This window comes from Micropterus salmoides, unplaced genomic scaffold, assembly GCF_014851395.1.
Source record: "Micropterus salmoides isolate LMB-PRFRI ecotype aquatic unplaced genomic scaffold, ASM1485139v1 Ms_hic_scaffold_22, whole genome shotgun sequence".
In the NCBI taxonomy this organism is placed as follows: Eukaryota; Metazoa; Chordata; class Actinopteri; order Centrarchiformes; family Centrarchidae; genus Micropterus; species Micropterus salmoides.
In genome coordinates this window covers 20768152-20788729 of record NW_024041373.1, presented here as the reverse complement: position 1 = coordinate 20788729, position 20578 = coordinate 20768152, and the positions used below count along the sequence as shown (strand labels likewise).

At 38.6% G+C, this 20578-nt stretch overlaps 1 protein-coding gene across 1 annotated transcript in view; it reads left to right on the top strand.

Annotated features, from left to right (window-relative positions):
- oprm1 (opioid receptor, mu 1) overlaps window positions 1-18485 on the top strand; it is a 31117-nt gene extending 12632 nt beyond the window's left edge. The window contains exons 2-6 of the mRNA XM_038738166.1: window positions 11663-12012; window positions 13028-13203; window positions 14042-14220; window positions 14588-14771; window positions 15254-18485. Of these exons, the coding sequence (XP_038594094.1) occupies window positions 11663-12012; window positions 13028-13203; window positions 14042-14220; window positions 14588-14771; window positions 15254-15259 (895 nt within the window). The 3' untranslated portion in view covers window positions 15260-18485. The remainder of the gene's footprint in view (window positions 1-11662; window positions 12013-13027; window positions 13204-14041; window positions 14221-14587; window positions 14772-15253) is intronic.
- The last annotated feature ends 2093 nt before the right edge of the window (window positions 18486-20578 follow it).

The following is a 20578-nucleotide window of genomic DNA, read 5'->3' as shown; positions in this document are numbered from 1 at the left end:
GCTATACTGGAATCTACTTCCCCTGCAGCATATTAACCAGTGGTGCCTGTCTAACGACTTCCATTTACTGAAATGATATCAAAGAGATTTGTTTTTTAAAACAGTAATTGGGGCTTACTACAGTTATTGCCACAAGGGAAATATGGTTTGCAAACACTAATAAAGCATGAATTATCCACTGTCAGAAAAGAGGAAAGTAGCTTATTTATTGTCTCTAATGGCTAATGCCTCGTGATTTATTTGTCGGCCCAAGGCTGGGACATGAGATAAATGTGCGTTATTATGATTTTGTCTTATTTTATGTTCCACGATCATGCTGTTAATTTTAGAATATATTCATTCCTTTTTGTGATCACATTAAAGTCAACTTGAACAATCCTCTTGAGAGCCAAATTTAAAAGAGGAATCCACCAAAAACTACAGTAGCTCTGAAAAGTGTGTAGCTTGCTTCTTCACAACGAAGGGCAGCTGTAGTCAGCTTGGATTCCCGGCAGACACAATAGATACCAAAAGCGACTCAGATTCATGACAAAAAACCCACAGAAGTATCAAAATGTCTGTCTTTTCAAACCATTTCTCAGCCATCTCACAGACTCTAACCTCTTCTCTACATCCTCAATTCCTTTCTTCGTGTCTTAGTCCCTCCCACCTGAGATGCAAGTGAAGGCGATGAGAGGAGACACGAGGAGAGGGGAGTCAAGGCATTTACCCAAAGGAGACATGATTTTAAAGCAACGTCAATTAAATATGACATGTGGCACAGCTGCATCATCTGTCCACTGTCGTGCCTCTTTTATATGTCACTGGTGCCGAAAAGACTTCGTGAAGGACACCTTTGCTCATAGCTCCAATGGCAAGACTTTTAGGAAATGAGACATCCCTCAAGAAGTCTTTCATGCCCTCTTATTGGCTATGAGTTATTTATTGCAGCTGATCAGACTGATCTCATACATCACAACATCCCTGTGTGAAGACAGATTCACCATCTAAATAAAAATCAAGTGTTCATTGTAGGACTGAACAACAAAATTACCACAAACAACTTTAACTTATTAGAAAGCTTTTTCTTTTCATGGCCTGTTATTTCCCCCATTAATTTTTGTTATAGATAAAATTAAAGTCAGAGAGTGTCGGAGAGTCTGTCTGTCAGCAGGAAAGACTTTTTACATAATTTATGGTCATTTCCATTCAGTCACGTGTGAGGCTGATAAGTGTCAGCTTTGATGTGAGTTACATCATTTAAATTTCCCCTGAAAGACTTCTGATGTTCAAAAGAGACCATGATTATATTCTGGGTTATTAAATAATGAATTCACAACCAGAATATCAATAATTACAGATGCAAACAATGAATAAATAATTTAAACACATTGTGCCAGTAGAAATGACTCCTGTGCCTCTGAACAGAACACTGCACACAGTACAAATACAGTTTTTTAACAGCTACAGAGAGAAAACACGCTGCTTTCGTGGTGACAGTGTGAGCCTTTATTTGTATTAGCACGTATGCAGGCACAAACTCCATCAAAGGTCTCTACAGCTGTTAGAGCTGACTGGCAGCTGATCCAGCTGTGATTAGCTGCCAGCGTTATCAGGAACAGACTTTGCTTCGTGTGACGCTTCAGAGGAAAGGACGTCTCATTTCTCTAAAAACATATTTCCTCGTTTCTCCTCTTCTTCGCATGGTTTCCTTGATGCAAGGAAAAGACGCAAGAGAAACAGATGCAATTAAGACACCTGAGATGTACCCATAGAGAGATGAGAAGAACGTTCTGACTCTAGCCGATCCCTCTTGTCCTGCAGTAACCCCTTTCCCTCCAGTCCTTCACCTGACCTTCCTCACCCGCCTGTTTCCTCTCGCTGCTCAAAGTTGCCATGTACTCTGTACTTTTGCTTTCAAGCCACCGGTCCCTGAACCTGCCTGCCAACCAGCACCTGTCATTTCCTCTCAGGGTGAATGAGGTCATTGTTGAGTAATGTTGCAAATCAATGAGCATGTCCGACGTATGGCAATATTGGATTTTATGTGATTAATGTGATGTAATTTGATTTGTCAGGTATATAATTAGCCAAATAAGTCAATAATTATATTCCAGTCTTGCAATTTTGTCCATACAACTTGTCAATAGATTCTTATATCATACTCATTATATAATCAGTATAATCATGATACTGCATTATGAATCGATATCTTGATATTAAATTCCATTTACTAAGATGGCAAATTTTGTCCCTATCACACACACCTAACATAGAAACTGTATACAGTAGTACAATAACTGCTTGCCACAGCAACACATGCCCAGCAGTCAAACATGCACCCGGTCAAACCCTGTGCACCCGAATCCATCAAGCTCCTCACAGTGTGCATGGACAGTGTTATTGGTCGGAGCCAGAGGCATACAGATGTCTGTTCACAGGACTTAATAGTTTATCTGCACCCAGCAGCAGCCCATGAATCACACACAAGGCTACACATATGCTGGCCAGCTCCGCTGGCTGATGATGAACTATGTTTAGTTTGCTGTGTAACAAGAGCCATGAAAATGAATAAGCTTCTGTTTCAAACTGTTGACCACAAGTGTGTATGGTTCATCTTGACATTTGTTGAAATATGGTGACAAGACTGTTGATTCACTACAGGCTTGCTCCAAATATAGACAAACAAAGCTGATTATGGTGGTAATAGGGTAGCTTTAATTGTTATCGGTCTCTTTATATCTGTTAGCACTCCAAAATTATCAATTTGACATTAAACGTCACACCAGGCAACAAAAAGCCAGAGGAAATGTTTACTTGAGACTAGTTTACAATGAGCAGGACATTAGATGTAAACTATAATAAATCCTAATCCAATTTTATTTTTTATAAACCCTTAAATTAATAGCCTCTGTTTCGTTTTTCTCAATCACTTTTATTACTGTGCCGTTAACAAAACTGAATTAGGTTTATGTTTATCTATCAAGCTTTAACGTTCTCCTTTAGGAGCTGTGGCCCCTGAATTATACAAGAGTAGATGTAATATTCACTGGTTGATGTTTAACCTATTAGAAAGCATCAGCTTTAAAATAACACAGCACAATGTACATGCTAGGCGTATTTTGTAGTTTGTAGATGTTACCATGTGTTTGGGCACAAACAGTTTTTCTTGTTGCTGCCTCATTAAATCTGATTTCATTAAATCTGATCTTTTATCAACAAAGAAACATTAAAGCCAAGGAATGTCACAACAAGTGTTCACTTTCAGAGATGTTTCAGCATCATTATATTCTCATTATGTAATTATTATCATGCCTGCCATCAGATTTATTCTGCTTCGTCACTTTTGTTGCCATGGTGAAGCAAGATCCTCAAATGTGAAAACAGACCGTTATCAACTAATTAACATTCAGGCACATTTGAACGGCTCCAATGGACCATATTCATGAACCGAGGACATGCTGTGTGGGCAGAATGCCTTTTCTCTCCTGCCTAGTCGACCCACGTGTGTTCACGTCAGTCATCGTCTCTGTGTTTCTTTAAACAACAAGGAAATAAGGCTCGGACAGAAGTACAGTCCCCTCCAAAAGTATTGTAACGGTAAGGCAAATTCCTTTGTTTCTGTTGTTCACTGAAGACATTTTGGTTTAAGGACAAAACATTAGTATGATACAAGAGTTCAGAATTTCAGCTCTCATTTCCTGGTATTCACATATCACCGTTTGTATTAGACTACAGCATTCTTGTGAGGTGAGCAAAAGTAATGGAACAAATAATCTTAAAGTAAATAACTTTACCCTTGCTTGCAATAACTGCCTCAAGCCTGCAACCAATCAACATCACCAAACTATTGCATTCTTCATTTGTGATGCTATTCCAGGTTTTTACCGCAGTTTCTTTCAGTTCTTGTTTGTTTTGGGGTGTTTCTCCCTTCAGTCTCCTCTTAAGGAGTTGAAATGCATGCTCTATTGGGTTAAGGTCAGGTGATTGACTTGGCCAGTCTAAAACCTTCCACTTTTCCCCCCCAATGACGTCCTTTGTTTTGTTGGCAGTGTGCTTTGCGTCATTGCACATGATAAACGTCCTCCCGATTAGTTTCAATGCATTTCTCCAGAAATTGGCAGACAAAATGTTTCTGTACACTTCTGAATTCATTCTGCTGCTACCATCATCAGTTACATCATCAATAAATATTAATGAGCCTGTTCCAGAAGCAGCAATTCACGCCCAAGCCATGACATTACCTCCACCATTCTTCACAGATGAGCTTGTGCTTCGGATCATAAGCAGTTCCTTTCTTTCTCCACATTTTGGCCTTTCCATCACTTTGGTGGAGATTAATCTTGGTATCATCATTCCATAAGATGTTCAAGGACTTCTGCGGCTCATCTCTGTACTTCTTTGCAAATTTCAATCTGGCCTTCCAATTCCTCCTACTGATCAGTGGTTTGCATCTTGTGGTGTGGCCTCTTATATTTCTGCTCTCTGAGTCTTCTTCAAACAGTGGATTGTTATACCTTCACCCTGCACTGTGGAGGTCATTGGTGATGTCACTTACTGATGTTTTGGGGGTTTTCTTCACAGCTCTCACGATATTTCTGTCTTCCATGGCCGACCTGTTCGACGTCTGTTGCTCAGTACACCAGTAGTTTCTTTCTTTTTCAGGACATTCCAAATTGTTGTGCTTGCTATGCCCAAAGTTTGTCCTCCTTAACAGGAAATGCAGTCTTTATAGGTTTGAACCAAGGATGAAAATTTAGACTAGTCATGCAGAGCTATTTAATGTTTAGACAGTCAACCTTAAAGGCAATACCTGGGCAACAAGAAACAGTCAGTCACATGTTCCAATAGTTTTGCTCACTTGAAAAATGGGTGGGTTCAAACAAACGGTGGTATGTCCTGAGTTGTTTAACACATCACAACCCAAATGTCTTGAGTAAACAACAAAAACAAAGGAATTTGCCTTACCGTTCCAATACTTTTGGAGGGGACTGTAAATGGGCCAGTGTTCATCCGTTGTTATTTAACAGCTAGACTTTGCCTGCTTCAGCCCAAGACATTGCATGCAACATTTATTGGCAACAGTGGAGAGTTTTGGGGTCTGATTGTGAATATACAGCAAATATGTGAATCATGTTTAAGAGGTCTGTTCACTTATATGATCACAATTCAAACTGTAAGAAATATCCCCTGTCATAAACAGTCAACTGTATGAAATATGAAGACACATCCATGCTGTCAACATTTAAAAGTTTTGTCCAAATTTTGTAGTTGCCACGCCAGCAGCATGGCTCTAGAGATAGCAGTTTTGGTTGGTCGGTCGGTTCATCACTTGGGTCCACTCTGAAAAAAACAGCTGGAAAATCAGTTGGATGGATTGCCATGAAATCTTACAGACTTCCATGGTTACCATACATTGACTTTGGTGATCCCTTGACTTTTTATCTAGTGCCCCTCGTTTTCCAGAAAACAACAACAACACACACAACAACAACACACACACACACACACACACACACACACACAGCCATGCAGTCCAATATTCAGATATTCAGGGTATTCAGATTTCCAATTATGTATTATACATGTTCTTGCAGCTAAAAGGGCAAGATCAGTATATTTCTTCTGGAACGTATGCTAAGGGACCTGCTTTTGCCAAGTAGACACAGGCAAGATTAAATTGGAATAGCAAAGTGATAACACACAGGTCCAAAAGGGTTGTAACACAACACCACAACATATTTAAAAAATTGCCCTTCTGCTTTTTATAGTGCTCACATGAAACACACATCTCAGAGATGAATCTCTGGAGCTTTTTCCAGTGTGTAAGACATTTTATGTATAGTTTTGAGTTGAGAGAATTTATGTACATTAAATTTTAGAAGCAGCTATGAGTGTCAAGTGCATTCACTTTAGTGAAGTTCAACCCTGCAGTTTCCCCCACTTGATAGGGTATGCTTGCCTCTGAAGGTTTGGACTGGATTTTACTCAATGACCAGGAATCAATTCTTTCTTTTCCTTCTTTTATTTGAAAGTTGTCGTAGCCATAAGCAGGTAAAAAACCTTAAATACAAACACAAGTAAATCAATGAAACACATAATAAACTCAGGTAACCATAATAAACATCACCATCCAACATCAAAATACTTATTTTAAATCACTGCTCACATAATTTAACTTTAAATCCTAACAACTTTAACCCTCTACAAACACAATCCTACACTTACAGTTTTTCCCTTTTAAACTTTACAATACATTACTTTTAACCATGCTTCAAATCTCCATGATGTTAAATGTACAACACTTTAGTTTACAATTCAAACACATGGTTTTATACAAACATTTTTTCCCTAAATATAATTACATGATTCACTTTAATATTAAAATCCACCACATTTCACAAACAAACAAACGCTCACCGACTCCTTCCTCGTTCAGACAAGCTTTAGTCCTGCAGTCTCATTTTTTTCCAGTTCCTCAACACATCTTCCCAGCCTGCTTTCTATCCTGTGAATGACTCCAAATCTCCTAATTACCAGATCCCTCCCACCTGGTGACTAACTAGCTGACTGCAGCTAGGCACCACAACCAGGGAAAAAAGGGCGTGGTCTGCAGCTCAGCTTGACAATGAGTTTCCCAAAGAAAAAGTACCACTTCTCCTTTTTCCCATTTTTCCCACCGTTCCACCAAGTTTCTATATAACTTGTAGATGCCATGTAGCTTGTTATTAAGTATAATCTCCATTTTAGATGGTTTGGGTGTAGCAGACTTGAGTGGTCACTTCTCTAATTCAATTATAATTGCAAGTCACTGTATCACCATTCATTTTTCATTCTGATCAACATTACGAAGGCCCAAAACAGTAAAAGAATTCTCATTCAAAAGAATAATGACCAGTTAAATGGCTGTTTCTGTGTTTCTATATTACATTTTCAGCAACAGATGAGGCTTATTAGGGAGCTGGGCTAGAGGTTATTGTTATTTTCCTTTCAATAGTCATTCTGCAGAATAGGGGTAAAACCAAAGTATTTTATCGTAATAACAATTTTGCCAAAATGGCCACATTGTGATCTGTATTTGTGCATATTAAAGCAACCAATTCTCAACTGCCCTACCCATTAAAGTGCATTTGTATTTAAATGTATTCAAATGGGGAAAGTCCCACTGTTTTACTGACAAAATTGTCTATCAAATGATTTTTGATGGATGTTTAAATAATGCATCCCTGTGAGGACAGCCTGTGAGATTAGGCCAAAGTTTCTCCCTCTTTCGACTGAGAGCACGTGTGATGAGTTTGTGAATCAGCTTCTTGTCAGAATCATCTAAGGGATCATTTACTGCTGTTATCAAATCTGTTTTTTCTCATTTAAGGAGAAATGAAGACAGATGAGGAACAGGAGGAAGGAGAAGGCCTCTCAATCCCCCAGTTGGGAAGCACAGCTAATAGGTTGATGGAAGGCTATGAATTATACATGATTTCACAGAAAAGCCTGTTTTGGATGATTTTAAGGTCCATTACTGCACATCTATCTGCCGCCTCTGCGCTTCAGTGATCCAGGGAAAGACCGAGTCAAAGTAGTTTAGAGGCAGATTGAACAATTTCTCTTGTCAAGTGTTGTTTATTCACAGACGCAGCATGATGAAGATTTACTCTTTGCAGATTGCTGTAAACATTTGTATTTGTGGTCAGTTTAATGACATAATAAGACAGTTCTTATCTTCTGTTTATGTAGAATGAACTGAGTTTACTTCTCAGAGTTTTCTCCCAAAATGAAAAACTGTCTGTGGGAGATCTGTATCCTCTTTATGAATGATACTTATCAAATGATTGCTGCTGGCATGGGAATTAATTTTACACTTTATAAAGTAATAATGTGTTGGATTTCCTCACTAAATATCCATTTTGTAACTCTATGTTGTCAATTACTATAACAATAGTCATTCAAGTTATGCACAGCTTATAAATTGTTTTGATGAAATGCCTGCTGGGATAACTCTTTTCCTGGAAACATCTTCTTCCTGCCTCCTAGAAATTACTTTTATGTACTGCTTATTTGCAACAGCAAATATGTTTTTATTGAAACGTAATGCATGAAAACATTTATAATATTAACTGACAATGGCGAAGGACATAGAAGTAAACGTTTTGGTGGATGGTAATTTAATATATCATAATTGTAGTTATATAGTTTTAGTTATATAGTTTGTCTGAGGAATAGATTTTTCAATGTGCCTTTGCCTTTCCTGTGTTGCATTACCTGCTGCTAAATTGTTTGACGTTGCCATCACACAGCAGCAGCAGCAGTGTTCTCACAACTTACCACTTGAAAGCCAAGCACATCATGTACTTGACTTCCCGTATCCCACAAGCTCATGATATTCCTTTTGAAGGCAGCATATGTCAACCATCCTGGTGATCCAGTCCAACACGTTCTCATCTTAGGGGGTCAATTACCGCTTTCAGAAAGCTTGACCAAGTGTAGTTATTTGACACAAAAGGTACCCTTCAGCATATGTATGAAGTGCCACAGTTTGCTAGTGAATAAATTGGTGGGGGTCATGCGCAGCAACACAAAGTAGGCTAACCCTAAGCCATTTTGGTAATAGCTACGCTGACGACTTAGAGGAAAAGAGTGGGTCACCCTATGTTGCACTTGGCTTGGGTCAACAGACAAAATACACCTCAGAGTTTTTGCTTATTGACTTAACTGACCTCTGACCTGCAAGGAAATGAATATGACCCAATTTTGAGCAACATACTTGGTTTTTGCACAAAATGTATTGTTGGAAAAGACAACAACAAGAATCTATGTGATTGTGTACAAGTCCCTTTTAACTTGTTAATTCTTATCATAAAATACATCAGGTTCCATAAATCTAAATGATAAAGCGTTCAAAGAAATCTTGCTATATTAGATAATCAAAACATATTAACAATACATTGGTGATTAGTGTGACAAAACCTCATGGGCAAATAATGAATTAAAGCTGAAAACCTGTTAATAAAACATATTAAGTTAATTTGGACAAGATGAGGCCATTAACCCCCATGCAGCAGGCGTGCATAAGCCTCAGACATACAACACTCATAAGCCTCAGACATACAACACTCAGGAGGAACATAAGGTATCATCTGTAGCTATCTTAACAGCGGCCTCAAAGTCAATAAGGGGTTGTTGGAAATTACTTCCAGCTCCAGCACACTACTCGGTGTATGGTGACAGCTTTTACTTCATCTCGAGGTGTCTCGTCGGTCCCCATGCAAATAAAGCCTGAAATAACAAACATACTAAGCTGTCAGTGTTAAAAGTTAATCAGAATTTAATGAACTAACTGTCATTTCTGGTTGTTAAGAGGATTTGGGATTATTGAGGAAAGTGCTAGAACAATACAGAAATAAATTACCTTGCAGGTAGAATGACAGTTTGGGTTTAATAAAGTAAAGGCCAGGGGGTGTAATGTATCATTTTCTCTTTGTGTATCCAGATTAATTCAAAAACATTACAGCAGGGATGCATATAAGTAGCCTTTACATGGGATAGTGAAGCAACAGTACAATCATTTTTAATTTGAAAATTAAATAGTACATTTTGGGACGCTTATTCGCTTTCTTGCAGAAAGTTAGATCAGAAGATTGATACCACACTCAGATCTGTCCGTTAAATTTAAGGTTACAGTCAGAAGCACCTCTAAAGCTCTCTAATATGTAATGTCATTGTTGTTTCTTCTGTATAAAAAGTGTTAGCAATTAGCTGTTTTAAGAGGGTTATGTTATAGACTATTTCTTGGCCAGAACCAGTAACTTCCTGAAGTCTCTGCTGTTTTGGTCATTTTTCCACTTTGGTTATTGAAAACACATGAGATATAGCGTGCCAATAAATGAGCTTAAGAGGTGCCAGAAGGTAGATTTTGTTACCATTTGAAAGAGCCAGGATATTTGTTTCTTTTTTGTTTGAAGCCTAAGCTAAACTAAGCTAAACTAAGCTAACAAGCTGCTGGTTGTAGCTTCATATTTAATGGACAGATAGAGTGGTGTCAGTCTTCTCATCTGACATTCACCTGAAGAAACAAAAAATCTGAACATCTTAATTGCAAAATTAATAAATAAAAGCCTTTCCCTGAATCTAATTCCTGGATCCCTTCATTATTTGGGTTGATTAGCACTTTACTGTGTAATGCCACTCTGTGGAGCTCTATATTAGCTTGCAGGCATATTTACCTCATTGGGGGACCCGGCAGTAGAAATCCTCCTCACATTTAACTTTATGAAAAACAAAAGCAGCTTGATTAAAATGCCATCCTTCACTCTGGCTTGTCAGATGTTCAGATGTCGTCTCGGGCTGCAGGCTGTGGCTGAACTTTTAACTTCATTTTAATCCATGAATACATGTCTACAACATTTTCACTACATTTTTCTCAGGACCACTGGATGCTACCTAGAAATGTGTGTTGATCTTAAGAATTTTATGATTATGATTGGTGTTTCGTAGTTGTTTCATTTGGGTCTTTGGTCTATGGGCTGGAAATCATGTCAGATCTTTTTGACGTGATCCAGCTTTGCCCTCACCTCACTGCAATGTGGATAGCAAAAGCTAAACATAGTATATTTTTTTGCTGACAAGACCTCTAAACAGTTGAGCCATTTCAATTGTCTGTGTTTCATCCTCTCTGCTAATGGATCCATGCTCTTCTGTTTCCTATAAACATTTCACTGTTCTCTATACTCTTTGAACTACTCTCTTCTTTGCCCATTTTTCCACCCTATAGAGTTGGAAAGGACTTTTGTAGTATACCAATAAAGGGGCTTTCCTTGAAATGCTTTAATCACCCGTCATTCAGAAAATTTCAAAAAATGTCTTTAAGTGTAAGTGATTTTGTTGTTCCTTCATGTTTCAAATTTGCTATAGGAAGCTGTGCCAAAGAATAAATTGTAAACACAATATGTTGGGATAACAGCATTTCATCAAACATTGGTGCAAATACATATTAATGTGCACAATATGAGCTGTAAACAGCCTAAGCAAAGTCATTTCTTTGTCATGTCTTTAAAACCTTAAGGACTCTGGAGCTTTACTCCTGTGGACATCTTTTAGCCATTACAACTGATTAAACTGCTATTACAAAATGAGCTGGTAGCTGATGCAAGGGACCTGAATTAGCTTATGCAGCACCTTCTATGATTGCAACTTACCTGGAGTAACAGAGGAACACTTTTGACTGTGCAATAGTTTTCTCTCTGTGTTTAGGTGAAAAAAAGGTTTTCCTAGGGTAATATAAGTTCCTTGCAATTGTGAAACAGGTGGATGTTGTGATGTCCTAATTGTGTTCCTTTTTATTCCTACACAGAGACACAAAATAACTATGGAGACACAAAAAAACTACAATAAGACACAAAATAACAACAAAGACACGTGAAAAAAGACTACACAGAGACAGAAAATTTAGACAAGATGAGGCCATTAACCCCCAATAGACACCAAAGACTACAGAGGGACACAAAAAGGCTGCAAATAGATATAGAATAACTACAAAGAGACTTCAAATAGTCTGTGTCTGAACTACTGTACATAGCATCCACATCATCTGTAATCAGTCAAGGGGTCTTAAGAGTGTTAGGGGGCCTTTTATATGTCTGTGCCCAGGGGCCCGTTGTCTCATAATAAATCAATGCTTTCTGTGCAGATACACTAAAATGAAGACGGCCACCAACATCTACATCTTCAACCTTGCGCTGGCCGACGCCTTGGTCACCAGCACGTTACCATTCCAGAGCGTCAATTACCTGATGGGTACCTGGCCGTTTGGGGATGTGCTGTGCAAGATGGTGATGTCCATCGACTACTACAACATGTTCACCTCCATCTTTACGCTCACCACCATGAGCATCGATCGCTACGTTGCTGTGTGCCACCCAGTCAAAGCACTGGACTTCAGGACACCGCACAATGCCAAGATAGTCAACGTCTGTAACTGGATTCTGTCCTCAGCCATCGGGCTACCTGTCATGTTCATGGCTTCCACTGCTGTCACTCGTAAGCATGCGCACACACTTGCAGTTATTCAAATAAACATTCAGAATGTGATACATAATGGGACATTTTTATGCTTTGGGAGAACCACAAAAAATAAAGCATAGATCTCCTGAAAATATCCTTGAAGATAATCACAAACATTTTCGACAAACATTTTTATCCAACGGAAAATAACTGAACAGAGAAAATGACTACCACCAACATAGTTCAGTAGCAACTGAACTTGGAAGCACAAAAGAGCCAGAAAACCTATTCAGTTCATACTCTGCAGTCCAGCTTTTAAGAGGAATTATGTTCTCCAGCAGGCTCTATAAAAAGAGACAAGCCAGAACAGTTGTTTAGGTTGTTCTGTGTAATTGCACAAAATAACTATTTAATATGCCTGGATGGTGACTAATATGTGTCTGCATAATCAAGGCGCTATCTGCAAATACAGGCTTCTCTGACAGGATTTCTTTTTGTAATTGCACTGGTAATGGAGAGAAAACTGCGACTGAAATTGCTGAAGTGTAATGGAGGAGATACAGTAATGAAAAACTCCACTAAATGTAGTTTTCAGTGAAGAGACTGTAAAAGATAGATATATTAGATTTACCCGTAAATAATATTATTATACTTGTATAGCATTGCATTTGGCTGCATTGTGTACAACCAGATTAAGATTGGTCCCCCTGGTTGCGTGTCCTTGGGCAAGATACCCGATTTGCCCCTGGCGGCTGTTCCGCCAGTGTATGAATGAGTGTGAATGCTAGTTTCTGTTTGAGCACTTAGGCTCAGTGTATGAATGTGTATGACTGGTGAATGTAGATGTAGTGTAAAAAGCGCTTTGAGTGGTCGAAAAGACTAGAAAGGCGCTATACAAGTACGGAGCATTTACATTAAACGAACACTTTTAGAGGAAGGAAGCACAGCTGTTTAAAAAGGGTTAGACAAGATAAGAGGATAAAAATCGCTTGTGTGCGAATACATGAACATACAGTATACGTGTGCATGTGTGTCTTCTCACCCTGCACAGCCTCCAGCATTGTTGACTGCAAGCTGATTTTCCCGCAACCCTTCTGGTACTGGGAAACCCTGCTGAAGATCTGCGTGTTCATTTTTGCCTTCATCATGCCTGTCCTGATCATCACCGTCTGCTACGGCCTCATGATTCTGCGGCTTAAGAGTGTGCGCATGCTGTCCGGCTCCCAGGTTAAGAAAAATAAAAACATTTCTTAGTGGGATATTTTTAATAAGATGCAAATGTTAATTTTAGAATGCAAGCATTAGTGAGCATTTAGCGAAATTTGAAAGACTTGGGTCAGCCAACTACACGGCCAATGCTATTTCCTGAACAACTAATTGTATTATTTTTTTTCAGAGTAATGAAGCAAAATAAAAAGGCTGCACAGAGCATGCATGCAAATATGGTGCACTCACTGCTCCCCAGAGTGCAAATTTACTTCAGCCTGAGGTTTTGATTAATTGCATTTGAAGGTGAAATGACCCAACAACAATAATTTAACACTCAGTACTTGAGAAAATTTACCAAACACCGGCTGCAAAACATGTGCACATTCTAATGAGGATGTATTTATCCTACACATCCACCAATGTGTCCCAGAGCAAGAACTTAACGCCTAGTTGCTCCAGAGGGGTGGGACCCCTGACATATATAGATATTGTAAGTTGCTTTGGATAAAAGTGTCAGCTAAATAAGTAAATGTAAATGGTATTGTATTCACATGTGATACAAAGTGAATATCAAATTGGTAGTCAATGTGATTTGATACTCTCTCTTCCTTTCCATCAACTTTTTGCTCTGCCTATTGATTCTCTCCCCCTTTACTTCTCCTCTTTCCCCCTCTCTAACCATCTTCCATCCATACATTCTCTTAATTCATTGGTGCTTTTCCCCACCTTCTCCACCTGCCTCTCTTATCCTCCACTCTCCTCTGTCCTTCCTCCATCATTATTATTTTCTACAACACTCATCTTGTACTCCCACTTATCTCCAATGCTAAACCTTCCAACACTCACTCACACACAGGAGAAGGACAGGAACCTGCGACGGATCACCCGCATGGTCCTGGTGGTGGTTGCTGTCTTCATCGTATGCTGGACGCCTATCCACATCTTTGTAATCATCACTGCTCTGATCAATATCCCCAGCTCCACCCTTCAGACTATCACCTGGCACTTCTGCATCGCCCTAGGCTACACCAACAGGTACACACCCAGCAGTTGCTTGTGGCTTGATAAAGCCTGACAAATAAATCCATTCTTGTAAACAACAAAATATGTATCTCAAAGAAGATTTATCAATGAAATGTAACAGGTTGGTTAGTACTATTTTAGGTGGAAAGACTGTTAAGTGTAGATAACAGGATGCTTATAAGAAAACTTGTGTTTATGGTGCTGACTTTTTGATATGATATATATGTATCCTGACTGTGTGTCAGGATACATATAACTTAGATTGACTATAGTTGTCACACACCCCTCATTATACAGTGTTCAAAGGGGAAAGTGAAGTTGTTAAGTGTATGGGGAATCTTATTTTCTAGTGTTAAACTGAACTTTTTGCCTCCTGCAGTAGTCTGAACCCGGTTCTTTATGGCTACCTGGATGAGAACTTCAAGCGTTGCTTCCGTGAGTTCTGCACCCCAAGTCCCTCTGTGTTGGAGATGCAGAACTCATCCCGCACCGGAGCCACTAGCCGCAAGCTCCCACACCGTGAACACCACAGTGCAAACACAGGAGAAAGGTCCAATCAACAGGTACAAATTGTCTGTGTTAATACATACTAGTAAATGTATCTGCTTAAAGGAGTAGTTCAACATTTTGGTAAATATGCTTATTTGCGTTCTTCAAAACCTTAGATGAGAAGATTGATAGTGTCTGTGCCAAATCCGTACCACCTGCCAGATCCTTTCTGCACATGCGCAAAAGTGGTTCGGTCAGTCCAAGAAGGTTACCACAAATCTGCCTAATCACTGGAGATTAAACTATTCACTATGATGTAATAGGAATATATTTAAGATATGAAAAACCTTATTCCATCCATCCATCGTCAACCGCTTATCCTGCGTACAAGGTCGCTGGGAGCTGAGCGTTTGGGGAAGAGGGGTATCAGTCTTCTCATCTAACTCTTGACAAGAAAACTAATAAATGTTAACATTCATGCAAGGGTATGAATATACTGTATACAAATAAAATAAAATAATCATACTTCCACCTCTCCCAATTAATCTCTCTGCAGGTATGACTAGCCTTGGAGGGGTCGTCGGTGGACTCTCGCTGTGGCGGCATTGCCAACGACGATCTCAACTCGGAGGTCACGCAGGTCACCACAGGGCTCTGACCACACAAACTTACCCGAAAACAATCCAGTGACCTTACTGAGACTCAATAACACAGACAATATTGATGATGTGTTGCAAGCTTAACTGCAGCGCTGCATCAGGTCAGCCCTTTCAGTCTAACTATTACGAACTGCATGTGCTTACTTTTACTGCAGCCGACACAGTAATGGGACAGGTTACACTAAACAGAAAATCAGGCATCATTACAATACCATAGCCCCCAAAGTGAAGTTGTTGCACTAAATTGTGCATTAACCATTACAGCTTTAAAAAATTATCTAGTTTTCGCTACTATTGTTATTACTTTGACAATTTAGACTACACAGACTGAATAAGTGCAGCAAAAAAGACAGACGTATAGACAGATCTATAAAAGCCACTAACACAAGACACTAATATAATGCTTTGTTCTGTCTGCTCTGTACAAAGCTGCTGATCTCAGCCTCCTCTCCTAACTCTCATCTTATCGTTAATTCTCTAGGTTGTAAAAAAGATCAATTAATTGTCTTATGTTTGCAGAGTTCATATGACTTCAAGCCAATCTATCACTTCTCTTCCGGTTTTCTTTTTTAATTTGTTTGCATGTGTGAGAGGACAGTTTAAATTGCAGGAAATGTGGATTTATGGCAGTTAATGGACAGGATCTAATCACATTTTGGCTCTCACTACTGAATGCCCTTTATTATGTACTGCCTTCTCTGTCTTCATTATTTCCTTTCCTTCTTATATTGTTTTTATTTTGTCTCTGTAAATACATTTTCTACCCCGTTGCTTGACTTATCATTAAAGAGACACAAAGTAGAGCACTGTATGTTCTTCCTGCTGAATTTGACAAACTTCTGAATGTACAGAAGGGAAACCAGCTGTGTTCATGCTGGATCCTTGTGCTGAAATGTGGATCCTCTAAACCAGCAAAGAAGACGCATCAGCAGAGTATGCTGTTGTGGAATATAGTGTGGTATGGTACTACTGTTCCTACCAGTGACTGAATAACTATCTTAACAGCCCTTACAGCAGGTATGGGATTAAATGGAGTCACTTCTCCAAGAGAGCCAAGCAGCATCGTACATCTGTTGTAATCTTTAGAATCGCTTGTGCTTACGTGTTGTGCTGTATGCTATACTTGCCAGTTGCCTTTACAGTAGCTCTACTCGATATTCTGTGTACCAGTATTTTTTAATGATCTGTAAAGAAAGAACATGATTGTATTAATCACCCATGTAAAATCCTGTAAGTATTCTGTTGCTTTTTTATGAACATCAAAATTACCAGAAAATGATGATGAAGGTGGACCAGAAAGTCAAATATAACTTCTAAATGTAACTTTTGTCATATTGAATCTGCCTTGTTAACTGAAGAAATGTATGTTAACAAATATGTGTAAAACCTTAAATTGTGAATTCAAAAATGTATGCAGAGTTTAACTTTATAGATTGTTTCATACGAAAGTAGTTTGTTTTGACTGAAAACGTATGTGTCACAATGCCACGCTGTATATACAGTCAATTAGTCAATTATTTTTGGTGTCACTGCTTTGAGTGAAATTTGAACGAAAATTTTGTTGATTGATTTCCAGTCTTTTATGTCACCATGTGGCCCAATTGTCTAAATCTTAATTATCACAAAAACAACAGCTAAATTTGGTGGTCTCAAGTGTCACATGCTTTATTTAAAGCACAAAGTGTACAATAGGCCTATGCTTCATCTCATGAAAAACATCATGTGCACAAAACAAATATTGAGGATCCAGTTGTCACCTTTGTATGCTATGTAATGCATTTCAGGAATGAAGACAAGGAATAAACTATTTGGCACATGTGTGACTCAACACTGTTTCCTAACAAACAAGAAGGTCCTTTGTTTGAACCCGACTTAACGTGCTCACTACATTAATGTTTTCTCGGGGTGCTCTATTTCCTCCCACATTCTTAAGAAATGTAGGTTTACTGATTTGGAAACTTGGAAAAAGTGCCCATTCTGTGAGACTGAATAATCATTAGCATGCCTGGCTACCTAGCTTATTACAGTAGCGACTGATAGTTACTTGCAAGGCCAAGGGGTGGATTGGATTGGATTTGGGGGAGTTTGTGCTTCAGCAACTCCAGCCAATGTTACCACAGATAGCATTACATCAAACCAAACACTTCGACTAGTCCTTATTTTAAATGCCTATTCTCTATTAAAATTAAAAGAGAAACCATACTGTTACGTCTATATCTGAAAAGTCTACTTATCAAAGTAACTAAACTGCTTTTGCCCATCATATAAATACTAGGAGCAAATTAGTCCTAGAATGAGCCAGCTGGAAACACCAAAAGGTGAACTAGAGTGTTTTTAACCAACTCATGGAGCTAACATTAGCTTAATTTGCTAGTTAGCTACAGCTGATAAAATCTGACAGCAATGCTTGTCATTTCAGCTGTAGCCACTAGATATGAGAAGACTGCTTTTGTCTACGTCTGTCTGAAATCAAATAAACATAAATTAGAAATTTACCACACAAAACTTTACAGGCATAGCAACAGTAACTAAAGCGTTAATGCTATTAATATTTATTCAAGAAAATAAACATAACACACTGGCATAAAACAGTTAACATTTGGCAATAAAAATGTTTTGCCTGATGAAAGTCTAGCACAGAAATGTTGCAAATCAATGTAGTATCGTATAGCAAGTTAAATAGTGTGCTGGAGTTTGTTATCAACTTTTGATCCACTTGTCTCTCTCCTGTCTCATGAAATAGATGTGCAAAGCGTTTGTTCATTAATTTTACGTGCACCAACAACTGTCTCTCTAAGGGGGAAACTCCCCAGCAACAAGCATTTGTATCTTTTTAAGTACAAACATGTACTTCTATTTCTATTTCTATTTCTATATACATGGCGTTTCTTTTTATCATTTGCTTGTTTACATGACTGAGTCAATCATGACCTACTTTGTATTCTAGTTTTGAAATGACCTTTCTTGTAATCTAATGTACTGATGATAATTTCCACCTTATGGTTTACATTCTGTTACACAATACACATAATTTTACTGTTAATCAGTGCATTGTCATTGGAATAAAATGTAATTCTGAATCTCATTGAATGCCTTTTTTCTTGCATCTGAATAAAGTAATCTTCTGCATTGTGGCCTGTCAATTTTTCAAATACAAGTACGTCTTCCATTCTCAGCCTGAAACACAACACAGCTTTTCTACTCTTTACTCTCAAGAGATGCGGGGTAGCCTACAAATAAGCAATAAAAATGAATTATGAGTAAATTTGCATTATGATTTCAAAATATGTCTTGTAGAGCTGGCGCAGACATAACTCAAATCCAGCAAATGACAGTATGAGGCAAGAGCTTTTCCCGCATCAATCACTTGTTTTCTCCAAGAACAATAATTTATAACTATATGATTGCTGTAATGTAAAAATGTATTATTGTGACATTAGATGAGCTCCATATTTCATCCATAAAATGCTGTGTCAGCTAAGTGTATGTGTACTTGGCTGTGGATTGAAATGACACAGTGCAAATGTTGTCTCGTCATTGCAGTAAACGCACAGGTGTAACTAATAACGTTAACAATTGCTCTATTCCAATTTAACTATCCCAGTGTGCCATACCAGTGAGCCAGCATACACAACACAGGTGGACTCTGGAACTAGTACACCAAAATGTGTACTTACCCCTGTATTTGACAAGACAAATGCCAACCATCTATTTGAGATAGGTGTATTGATTTCTGATGCAATTGATTTTTTCCTTGGCACTCTGCCTCATGGGAAATCTCTTGAAAACCGCTGAAAACTCAAGTGGACTCAAGTGTAAGATTGACAGGTCAAGGGCTGACGGAGCGAGAGAGCAAACAGTACACTCAAAGGGTGTATGGTAGTCTTCTATAATTCTGTCTGCACAACACATGATGCAATTTGAAATATTATACTGTTTGAGTAATTCTACATGTCATCCCATTAAATGTAATGGTAATGCTAATGTTTATGTTAAAGTGAGCTATCTGCTATCTTTTTTATTTATTCCTCCTTATTCTAATATTTGATTGATTTGATATCTAATATCAAGTGTTAATCTCAATTATTAAGCCTGCTTAAGAACAGGTGCATTTCATTATCAGTCCTGCTCCTCTTTGACCCCTCTCTCAGCAAGTGGCCACTCACTTGACATATGGCGTTTTGTATTACCAAGTGTTGAGGGGGAAGAGAAAGAGGGCATTAAAACGGACTGAAACCTGTTACCACACCACACACTCACAGACTCTACTGAGGAAAGTTTGAGCTGTTGGTGGCAGAATCTCAATTGTCAACCCAGACAATCTGCAAGATTACCGTGGATTCAGTGTAGAAAAGTGTGTTTGCATATAGTGCGCAAGTGCTTACGCTGGTGCGTGGGTGCGTTTGTGTCTTACATGTCTTCGTACATGCCTTCAACTCTATCTTGTGTTGTTTGGGTTGTCGAGGAGCCAGGCATTATCTTACTGGGGTTGGCAGCATGATTAGTCCTGTCATAGCGATTATTGTCAAGCAGCGTTGAATGTCCCCTCTGCCTGTGGAGATAGCGCTACATTCAGACATGATGTTGTGGTTGTGGAGCCGCCCTATTATGTAAGGAAAGCTAATCAACCAAACCCTTGTTAAATGACCTGATATTTCAAAGGCCAATTCTTTGTCTTGACGAGGAAAAATCAGGGTCCATATGAGGAAACAGGAGGACATATTGTCATTCAGAAATGTGATACAATGGCCCATTTTTTCACCTGTATGGAACCTTAATGTTTTTTTTGCATGTAAGGAATTGCCAATTGCAAATGTGCACGTGTGTTTTCTCTAAATTTGACATATCTGATATGGCCAATCATCTTATTCTATATTACATGTAAACAATTATCCTGTTTTTAAAAGGTTTCATAAAGTCTGAGGCATATCACAGTATTTGCAACATTAATGGCCTAAATAATGAGGGTCATTAGCCAAAGGCCAGGGTTTTGTTTTATCTTTGCCACTACTACAAGCAGCACAGCTCATAACCAAATCCTCAAGTAAACAGGCTCTTGACTGATCATAGCATGTGATTAATGGAGAGAATAATGAGTTTTTAACAGCAAATACACATAAATCCTTTATGAAACTCCAAACAGCAGGCGCAAGAAGGAGGGAGATTGTGTTCAGAGCCGTGCCAAATCCGATTTGCCAAATTTAAGTCCTCCAGGCCTTGAT